The following is an 11,739-nucleotide window of genomic DNA, read 5'->3' on the forward strand; positions in this document are numbered from 1 at the left end:
TACAATAACTTCATTTGAAAGTCATTTGGATAGGCACATGTGTAGGAAAGTTTTAGAGGGATCTAGGCCAATTATGGGTAAATGGGTGGTATTTCAAATGAAAGATAATTTAAATCGTAGAACTATTACTGCTCAACACCAAATTATTCAGCCCATTCTGTCTGTGTCAGCACTCTACCAGGCAGAAAGGAAAGAATTGAGAGAAACTCTCAAGGCGAGAATGAAAATCATGCAAATATGATAGTTGATACCTATTTGTGTGTCTTTCGCTCACTAATCCAGTTGGGAAGGTTATATAAAGATGTAAATAAAGGAAAAGAAACCTAAAACAGTCAAGCAAATATCAAGAAGCAGAAAATACACTGAGAGCAGGAGATAATAGAGTGAAAAACAGTGGAGATTATAGAAGGAATTAGGTGGGAGACTGCCAATTGAGAGTTCCAAAAATAATGTTCTGATTAGGAAAGCAATATTATATGTTAAAGCTGTTAAAGATTGTTTGCCTTTAGATCCTCTCCTTTTTCAGAGGGTTTAGATTAGAGATACAGCACGGAAACAATCCCTTTAACCCACTGGGCCTGCGCCAACCAGTGATCCTGCACACTAATGTTTACAATTTACCAAAGCCAATTAACCTACAAACCTGTACGTCTTTGGAACGTGGGAGGAAACTGGGAATCCCGCAGGTCACAGGGAGAACGTACAAACTCCATACCGACAGCACCCGTAGTCAGGATCGAGCCCATGTCTTTGGCGCTGTAAGGTAGCAACTCTACCGCTTTGCCACCATGCTTTTATAACAGCAGATTGGAACTGTAGAAATGTTGTTACCCTAAATATGTTAATTTACTTTCACCAGTTCACATTTTCTGATTTTCCTCTAAAAAGTCAATGACCCAACCAATAGTCTGCTTTAGTCACATGTTGCCCTGAATATATATTTGAACTTGTTTCTTATATGAAAAAAAATATTAACACCATGCCATTGGTATGTACTATCATGATGCAGCACTTAATACTGCTCCTTCAAAGCTCAAGAATCCTGGAATCAATCTGACCTTGGATGCCGTCAGGTTTGCATGTCCTTTCTGCGATTATGTGGGTTTCTGCTGTTTGCTACAGTTTCCTTGCACATCCTAAAGATGGTCTAGCAGGTTAATTGGTTATGATAAATTATGCCTATGTATATCTAAATGGTAAAATGGGAGTCAATGGGCATGCAGGAGAGAATAAGTTGCTGTTAAGAATTAAGAATTAATGGAATTAAGGAGGAGAGGAATTACATTGTGGGGCTTCTTTGCAAGGAATCGGCTCAGGCCTGGTGGGTTGAATGGCATCCTATAGTACATAGGAAAGCACAGAACAAGAACAGGCCCTTCTGCCCACATTGTCTGTGTTGAATATAATGCAAGACAAACCCTTTTCTGCCTGCACATATAAATTATGTGCAGAGAGATAAGTGTTGGTTTGCAACATGTTCAAAAGGTCTATGCCACTATCATATCTGCCTCAACCACAACTCTTGGCATCACGTTCCAGGCTCTCAACACCTGTAAAAAAAAAATTGCCCTGCACGTCTCCTTTAAACTTTTCCCCTCTCATCTCTACACTCTGACCTAAAGAAGGTGGCTTATTTATGTTTGATTTTTCCATTCCGGGGGAAAACATCCTGACTGTCGCCCCTGTCTATGCGTCTCATAATTCTATGTACTTCTATCAGGTCTCCCCGCAACTTCCAGCATTCCAGAGAACACAATCCAAGTCTGTCCAACCTCTCCCTGTAACTAATCTATATACTGAAACTCTCGTTTGTTTGATTGTTTGTTCCTGAACTACAGCCAAAACAGTACACGATAGCACGACAATTTTAGGCCCACCTTACTCACCTTTTTCCCTTTGGTGCTAATGGAAGAAGTTTCATTGAAATCGGTGTTATATTTTTAAAGTTATTCACATTTTAAAGTTTAAATCTATCTCCTAGGGAGGGTGGGAGGAGGGAGGATAAGGGGGGTTGAGGGGGATGGAGTAGGGGGGAGGGGAGGGAGAGAGGAGGAGAGGGTGCTGCACCAATGCAGGAGAGGTTTGGGCCCAACTGGTCCACTTGGTCTAGTACCAACTAAATCAAGCATTATTCTGGTAAACCTCCTCTGCACACTTTACAAAGCCTCCACATCTTATCATATCATATCATATCATATATCTACAGCCGGAAACAGGCCTTTTCGGCCCTCCAAGTCCGTGCCGCCCAGTGATCCCCGTACATCTTCCTGCAATGGGGTGACCAGAACGGAACTCAATACTCCAAATATGGTCTAACCAAAGCCTTACAAAGCCTCAAAATGACTTCCTGAGTTTTAGTTTTATGCTATACCATAATAAGCAAGTATATTGCTTACGGTCAAGCATGTGCTTTGTATTAAATTGATTTTGGTTATCTTAAAGGAAGTGAGATTACCTCCAGATGCTATTTAACCATTATAATTGAAGGTGCTCCTGATTCCCATTGAGCACCTAAGATAAGTGTGGTTAAAAGTTAATATATGCATTGGGATTTCTCTGACAGAAGTTATTCAACCTTGGCTGTGTAAGTGTGAAATTAACCAGGCAATTTACAAAACGAAAAATGTTGCGTACCAGATACTGCCAAATTAAGTTAATCACATTCCATGTTATTTGCTTTTCATGCACCAATCCGATTTTGTAAAATAAACAAAGTTCCACTACACCTTCAAACTATTTACTTCTTTTATGGTGTTAATCTAACAAATTGACTGCTGACCGACTGAGATCACCATCTCTCAAACCTGCCAAAAACATATGTAAACAAAACAGTTTGAATCTAAGATGTGTCTACCTGCATATCTATTAAACCTATATTTTAATGGACTTAGATTTTTGCAGACTATTAAATTGATCAGATCGTGAAAAAGCAAATGGAGTGATGTGGGGAAATTCTTGCATGTTTGAGGAGGCAATATATATATCTAGCTTCTCATTTCTCTCATGAGCACTTAGTAGTTTTTTTTCTGAAACCATTGCATTTCTTGGATAAATTAATATCAATCAACCAGTATAGACCAATCATGATAATAAAAAAGAGGTTCTTCAGTCTGGTGTATTTTATTAACAAGTGGATAATTTCTTTTTGAGAAATTGGTTAAGGGATAAATATTAGGTTAAATATTTGGGATAACTTGTTTTCAAAATTGTGCAATAGAATATTTTACATCCCCTGAGGGAACAGACAAAACTCTGGTTTAATATCTAATTAAACCAAAGACACCACTGACATGCATTATTTATATAGATTTCTATATAAACTATGACAGCAGTGGTTGATAAAGGGGTTAGGAATGTGTATGGATTCTTGCATTTGTCAATAAAAGCATTCAATATAAAAGCAAGGAAATCTTCAGACTCACTTGGTGAGGTCTCATTTCATGCATGATACTGCACACACTGGATTAGATGTTAAGATTTAAGATGGTATGTGATGATATTGAATATGCCACTTTCTTTAGGTCAGAGAAGACTGCATACTCGGATATATGTTTTACCTTTGGTAGAAACAGTCATGTAACCATGCCATGGAAATATGCTATCTAATTTGTGTAGCAAAAGTAAAAATTATCATTTCGTTAAAATTAATAAATTGCTTTTCCTTAGATTTCTCACAGAAGTGCTGAAACCATTGGTGAAGACAGAATTCCAATTGTTGTATGTTTATCATCTTGTTGGCCCATTTCTGCAACGGTTCCAACAAGAGAGAACTCGATGTATGCTCGAGGTCAGTAATTTGGTGTTTACAAAACTGTGATGAATGAACCCCGATGAATTTCAAGTATTAGCTCCCAGTTTATGACAATGAGCGACTAAGAACACAATTATGGAAAATGAGTTTGCCATTTCTCAGATAAAGACTCAAAATGCTGGAAATATAGTGCAGATAAGGCAGTAATTGTGAAAAGAGATGGTTAACATTTCATGTGTATAAACTTTCATCAGATTATGGAAAAATATAAATGTTTAGTCCTTTAACAAATTAAATATGCTTATTGATATTATTTACTTCAACTTTTTTTAAATTGTCTCTGCCTCTATAAATTTTCATATGTCTATGTTCCCTGTTAGATAATTATCAAATATTTCATTTTAGAATGATGATCTATATATTTTCAGTTATAATATCGAACAAAGACGTACAGGTATGTAGGTTAATTGGCTGGGTAAATGTAAAAAAAAAAAAAAAAAGTTGTCCCTAGTGGGTGTAGGATGGTGTTGATGTGCGGGGATCACTGGGCGGCACGGACATGGAGGGCCGAAAGGGCCTGTTTCCGGCTGTATGTATATGATATGATATGATATGATAAAACTACATTTACAATGTCTTTGAAACTTCCATTGAGAAATTTATTCATTTATTAATTTACTCTCAGCTGCCCATGCAGATTATTTGTCATTCAATTTCCAGTTAAGAAACTAACTTCCTGTTTTAAAATGTTGTAAACAAATATTATGGACCCTTTTGATGGCAATTAAATATAAATAATAATGGCGTAGAGAAAACTAATATTCTTGTATGTAATTATGAACTACATGGATTGTGTTAATTTCCAAGTCTTTTGTGTAAATTATGCCGTTTTCAAAAGCAAACATTTTGTGGAGAAATTGTTCTCAGTGCCTTTATTCAAGTTATGCCAAGCATAATTTAAATTGTTTCTTTCTTGCACCAAAAACATATAAGCAACAAATCAATGGCTTGGGTACCAGCATCCTTTCTTTCCTGGCTAAGCCATGTTAGGGGTAAACTGGAAAGAAACACCCAGGAATAAGGCAATTGAGCAAAATCTCCTTTTTAGTAAATGCCTTTAAAGAGAAGGGGTAAGACAGAGGGGTTTGGGGTTGTAATTTGAAATTTTAAAGGTTCAACAACTGAAGTCACGTCATAGCTGTTATTAATGGAGCATTTGCATTTGGGGTTATCAAATGACATTAGGTTCAGGAGAGGTGAAAATTTTGTGGATGGTAGAGATAGAAATAAGAGTAAGAGGAAAAGAGAGATGTAGAGATTTATATAAATGAGATGTATTTTAAAACGGGAACATTGCTTAATCAATTGTCCCTTCAGGTTTAAAAAGATGATGTGCTTCCTTTATAAAATTTGTTTCACTCCCTTTTTAATTTACCCTTTCTTTATTGTTTTTCTTAAGTCTTCATTGGTCTAATTTTGCTTTTCCCAATTTAAACCTCCCGGAGAACAGTTCCTTAGAGTCCCTGCCTCTGAGTTTAATCTTATCTGCTTGTGCTATAATTCTGCTGTTTTAACAACAAGATCACTTGGACTTTGCTGTTATGTAGCTGTCATGTGGCCATTTCACTATTTCATGGTTTGCCTCTCATGATGTGCATAACTCAAACCCAAGGGCACTTCAGTTCAAGCTAAATTATTGTACAGTTAGGCAACTGTAATTGTATAAGAAAGCAGGCAAATAGGGGGAGAAGGTCGAGTGGTGAAAATTAATCTTTTGGTTGTATGAGCGAGAGAAGCTGAAATGGCAGAGGTAGATACATATTTCAAATACTACTATGTTTGTCTTTTGAGGCGGGTGTGAAGGGGAACCCAAAGTGTACAGCAAGAATCAGGGACTCCCAGTGAGGATCATAACCTAATTTACGGCCTTTATTGTGTATCTCCAATCATTATTTATGCTTTATTTTTCATAGAAATTGAATCATATAATTCACACAATCTAACTACGAAGCAGTTGCATCAATCTGCCCATGATTGCCTTTCTATCTCATTGGTAATCTTTAAATGCTATTGCCCTTCTACATGCTTTCTTTTATTGTTCTTTTTTTTTGGTATTATTCTCTCTTGTGTTTGATAATTAAGGAATGCACTTCTTTTTCCTTTTAAGTAACCTGGCGACATAATGTCATGTTGCATCTGTGTGACTCAGACCTGACCACTAGATACCACTAGAATTTTGAGACTGTATCTTTTTCCTAGATATAGCCCTTTCATTGCTTCCCATAATAGTTGTTATGCTCTAAGTGTATCTTTGGCAGCATCAAATTCTTTGGCATCTATGTTTCTCAAAGTTAACCAATGTTTTTGAAAGTTTGTTAGAAAGCTCGTGAACAGTTGGAAGTAATGTATGTATGTGGAATTAAAAGAGATGGCAAGCTCGATTTCCTTAACTCATTCGCCATATTAAATTTTGAAATGGTTCATTCTGTTTTTTTCTGTCTAAGTATAGCTCCGTGCAGTTACAAATTGCTCTATTCATCAGCAGAGAGTTAAAGAACGATGTCAGATTGAATGTTTATTATGATTGACAACAAATGGAATTGTTTCTCCTTCTATAACGCCGCTGTGAAATTTTGCAGCAAAATGTTAATTTGTTTTTTCTTTCCGCATGTGTGGAAGACCTGTTGACAACTCAATATCATCTGTTCAAATTTTAATGAGAGCCGTTTTGTTTGTGCTTAATTTATTAAAATGAATGATGAGTAACTTATAGGTTTAGCAGAGCGAGTAATGAATTTTAACACTTATATCCTACAGATTGGCATAGCATTTTATGAGATGTTGCAGAATGTAGATCAAAATAGCAAATATTTGAGCTACCTGGATCCGATTTGTGATTTTCTATACCATGTAAAATACATGTTTACTGGAGACAGTGTGAAGGATCAGGTAAGGTTATGTTATGTATTATATGCTAGGTTATTATATGCTAATAAATTCATATTGGGATACGCAAGGTTCTAAATATCTGGCAGAGGGAAAATGCTTTTTGTGATATGTTTATTGATTTCATCTCTGGTGGAAGTTAGAGTAGAGGAGTTAAAGAATCTGAGATGAACAACTGTCCTGAATTACTGCTATGTTTCATGTATTGTTCAAAGTTGATGCTTCAATCTTGGTATTTTGCAAGCAATAGGCCTAGAACACTCTAGTGGTCTTTGAAGCATCACAATGAAGAATCAGAGGAGCTGCATTCCTATTTCATTAACTATTGAGGCAATTTGACAATAATTTCTTAGTGAAAAAGTTGACCAGTTGATGAATGCATACACATTAATTTTTGTTTGTAACTTGCACAGATCCTATCATCACTACATTGTGAGATTTTTGCATTTATTTCTAGGTGGAAAAAATAATCTGTACGCTGAGGCCAGCTTTAAAACTCCGGTTGCGTTTTGTGACACACATTAGTAAAGTGGAGCCAGCAGCTCGTGTTCAACCAACAACCAGTGCTTCTCCAGCCATCCCTTCTGGCCAGGTCTCCACGGGTGTTGCTCTACCAGTAACACAATAAGAGGACGTGGACAGCTTTTCCAGTTTGGTAGATCAAATGCTGTGATGTAAAATATAATTTAGTATTGAAGACCTAATCCATACATTAGACTACTTTTTAATGTTGTGCCCATTTGATGATGTAAATAACACTGGCCAATTAGGGTTGTTAACTGCCAACAATGTGTAGTAGTTGCTTTCCTCTTCTTTAATCTTGGTTAGAATGGCTCTGTGTGCCATAGAAGTAAAACAAAATGAACTGTCTGCCATGTTCAGTGATCACTCACTGATCAATAACAGGAAATATTGAAACTTGCTTAAACAGCAGATCCTCATACAAAATACTAATTTCATTTGTTTCTGTTGATATTTTTTATATTATTTTTTATTGTGTTTTATTTAAGCCAAAGGAAATCTTTATTATTCTGTATTCAGTTGCCTACTGTTCACATAATTTAGCTCACATTCTGCAACCACTGGTGTGTTTTTAACTAATTATATAAGTGGCCAAAGAATGCCATGTTGATGTACTTTTTTGAAATAATCCTGATTTGTTTGGTTGGTTCTACCTTTTGTAATGGTGTTTTGTTTTAATGCACTTGTTACTTTAATGCCTAACCTTATCTTCCATTACCACTCATGACATTTTAGAGATCAGTTCATGTTTCAAATTGGGCATTCTTGAAGCTTTGCTTTGGGGATTCAATCTGGTCTACAGACATCTTGAAGATATTTAAATACATTTTATGAGCAGAATTACATACCTGAGAGTTGGACAACCCAGATTTCTTATTGGTGTACTTTTTTCTTTTTGGTTCAATTTATAAGGATGGCTTGAATTATTTGTCAATTGGCTTTAAAATGTTTCCATACTTAAGAATGTGAGTGCCTTTATCCTGAATCATCTGGCATCCAACATAGAAACAGAACTTCAGACCACCAAGCCTACAGTGATAATCACAAAACTAGTTACACTAATCCCATGTTATTTGTCCCATGTTCCCATCAATCTCCCCCCAATTCTACCACTCACCTACCTACACTAGGGGCAATTTACAGGGGCCAATTAATGTACCAACCTGCATGACTTTGGGAATGTGGGAAGAAACTGGAGCACCTGAAGGAAACCCATACAGTCACAGGACGAGTATTCAAACTGTTTGCAGACAACATCGGCGGTCTGGATTGAACGCATGTCTCTGGAGCTGTGGGGCAGCAACTCTACAAGCTGCGCCACTGTGCCACCCAATGTAACATAACACATGATGCAATTTAAGCAGATAATTTTTTTTTAAACTCTGATTTATAGTTAGATATAATGTTCTTTAAACATTGAAATCTTACTGCCTCATCCAGTTATTGTTAATTTTTGTAACTGATAAAATGACCACAAAAATGAAATAAGGTGTAAATAATATGACTGTTATCTGCGGTGAAATACTGAAATTTTGATAGTCAATAAAAAGATTTTGTTAAATTGAGATAGTTGAGGTTTTGCAGATTTGTTGCTTTTCTGGGTTATATTTTAGCCAATTTACTTTAGTTGATTGGCTGACGAAGCCACTGTGCAATTCAGGAAGATGCTGCCAGTGTCTGAAACCTGAAGCGGCGTGAAGCTGGATAGTCCATTACCTGTGTTTGTGTATTAGCAATAAAAAAACATACAATATTGTGATAATAAAATGCATAATAACTTTGTAAAACACCGTTACTGACCTCAAGACAGTCAGATAGATTTAGTTTTATTATTGTCACGTGTACAATGAAAAGTTTTGCTCTGCACGTTAGCCGAACAGAACAGATATACCATACGTAAAATACAATCATGTCAAACACAAGTACAATAGATAGAGCACAGGGGAAGATACAGAGTGCAGAATCTAGTTCTCAGTACTGTAGTGCATCAGTTCCATAGACAGTCCAATATCCTCAACGGGGTAGAGACGAATCTGATAGTGTCCTAGATATGGAAGGACCATTCAGAAGCCTGATAGAGGGAAAGAAGCCTTGAAGAGGGAAAGATCCACTCCGATAAGATTAGATAACCTCTTAACAACTTATCATCTTTGCACTTCTTTTCAATTTGTCCCTTAACTGCTTGTGTTCCTTCAGCAGAACCTTGTCCTTAATGACAGAAGCATTGTGAAACTTGTGAGTTTTATATGAGAGCAAAGAGCAGTTCTAGTAGTTTTTCTTTGTTCTCCCTTACCTTTATTCATCTTTATGCATGGCATGCTATTCAGCCCTTCTACAATCCCATCACAATCTCTTGTGATATTCATCCTATCACATCCATTCCCTTGGCTTTCTCCATCCCTCTTCCTTGTCTAAAACTTCAAATATTTTTGTTTTCTAGGTGTCTAATTCTGATGAAAGGTCATTGATCCGAAACCTTAACTCAGTTGCTCTCTTCCCACAAATAACAGATAACCCGTTGAGTATGACCAAACCACATCCTTTCTGGCTGTGGCAGGCTAATTTTGTATTATGTGAAAATAAAAGCAAAGAATGCTGGATACATTCAGTAGGCGAGGCATACAATGATCATTGAATGATGCAGTCCACTGGTTCTGGCCTAACCAATATTTTGTACAGGATCATAGTATCTTCCCTGCTTATGTACCCTCTGTGTTTGTGCATCCATAGATCTTAGGTTACTGAACCAAAGTCTCAATGTGCCTTTTTACTTTCAAGGATTTAAGTACATGCAGCTAATGACCTACTTATACTGCTAAATGCCTTAATTGCATTGGCCTCAATTTTTCTAACCAGCCTTTTGTGCCTTCTGAACGTGCATGAGGATGACAGCTACTGTATTTCTTTCATCAACCTTCTCTATTATCGCTGTAGATTATTCAGAACAATTTCCTTTAGGAAATCCATACTGTATTTTTAATCAGCTCATTGTGCAAATAACTGACGGCTGTATATTCTCAGATGGTGTAGCTGCATCATTCAAAATCCAACACCATTTGGGACAGTAGTTTGACAGTAGTGGTTTAAGCCACTGGACTAAATTTACCTAACAGGGAAGAGCTATTCGGCCTATCAAGTCTATGTCGGCTCTGAGTACATTCCATTAGTCTCATTTTTCCCTGTATTTCTCAGTAACTATTTTCTCTCACATGCTCATCAACTCCACCCTGATTCTCCTGCCACCCATCCATTCTAGGGGCAAGAGAAATACAAAATATCTTAGATTGTTTTATCTGGAATGTTGGAGGTCAAGGGGAGACTTGATAGAAATATATCAAATTATGAGGGGGACAGATAGGGTAGACATTAAGAACCTTTATCCCAGGGTAGAAATATCCGGCATCAAAGGGCGTTGCCATAAAGTGAGTGGGGAATGTGTAATGGAGATGTGCAGGGAATTTTTTTTTACACATTGTGGGGACGCAGAACGTATTGCCAGGGGTTGTGGTGGAGGCAGATATGGTAGGGGCATTTAAGAGGCTTTTAGAAAGGCAGATTGAAATGCAGGGGAAAGAGGGATATGGATCATGAACAGGCAAATGTGACCAGTTTGATTTCAATAGACAATAGGTGCAGGAGTAGGCCATTCAGCCCTTCGAGCCAGCACCGCCATTCAATGCGATCATGGCTGATCAATCTCAATCAGTACCCCGTTCCTGCCTTCTCCCCATACCCCCTCACTCCGCTATCCTTAAGAGCTCTATCCAGCTCTCTCTTGAAAGCATCCAACGAACTGGCCTCCACTGCCTTCTGAGGCAGAGAATTCCACACCTTCACCACTCTGACTGAAAAATTTCTTCCTCATGTCCGTTCTAAATGGCCTACCCCTTATTCTTAAACTGTGGCCCCTTGTTCTGGACTCCCCCAACATTGGGAACATGTTTCCTGCCTCTACTGTGTCCAATCCCCTAATTATCTTATATGTTTCAATAAGATCCCCCCTCATCCTTCTAAACTCCAGTGTATACAAGCCTAATTGCTCCAGCCTTTCAACATACGACAGTCCCGCCATTCCGGGAATTAACCTAGTGAACCTACGCTGCACGCCCTCAATAGCATCATATTCGGCACAAGCGTTGTGGGCTGAAGGGCCCATTCCTGTGCTGTGCTATGTTCTATGGTCTATTTCTGGCTTGCAATCCAGGCGTTAACATCCTGGCTTGTATCTGTAGGAGCAAAGAAAAGCAGTGATACAAGGGGAAAGGCCTATCACCCTTTGTCAGAGCACCTGATGATGGGCAATAAATGTGACCACTTTGTAAAAATATTTTATAAAAAAACATTGCTAAATGCTTAAATTCATCATTTAAGCATCACAGGCTGTTTGAAGTAGCTTAATCAAAACTGCATGTCAAACATTCTCTCAAAAATATCCAACTGAAATCGAAAACACAATTTTCAACTTCATGTAATTGCCTTCAATTTATTTGAAAAATGCATTGAATTGTATTGCCATAAAT

At 37.4% G+C, this 11,739-nt stretch overlaps 1 protein-coding gene across 3 annotated transcripts in view; it reads left to right on the top strand.

Moving 5' to 3' along the window:
- Window positions 1-8,815, top strand: part of med23 (mediator complex subunit 23) — a 68,512-nt gene extending 59,697 nt beyond the window's left edge. For all 3 annotated transcript variants that reach the window (XM_078399514.1, XM_078399516.1, XM_078399515.1), the window contains 3 exons: window positions 3,667-3,787; window positions 6,569-6,700; window positions 7,155-8,815. In XM_078399514.1, coding sequence (XP_078255640.1) covers window positions 3,667-3,787; window positions 6,569-6,700; window positions 7,155-7,325 — 424 coding nt within the window. In that variant the 3' untranslated portion in view covers window positions 7,326-8,815. The remainder of the gene's footprint in view (window positions 1-3,666; window positions 3,788-6,568; window positions 6,701-7,154) is intronic.
- Window positions 8,816-11,739: the final 2,924 nt, after the last annotated feature.

The sequence above is a fragment of the Rhinoraja longicauda genome, chromosome 5, assembly GCF_053455715.1.
Source record: "Rhinoraja longicauda isolate Sanriku21f chromosome 5, sRhiLon1.1, whole genome shotgun sequence".
NCBI lineage: Eukaryota > Metazoa > Chordata > Chondrichthyes > Rajiformes > Arhynchobatidae > Rhinoraja > Rhinoraja longicauda.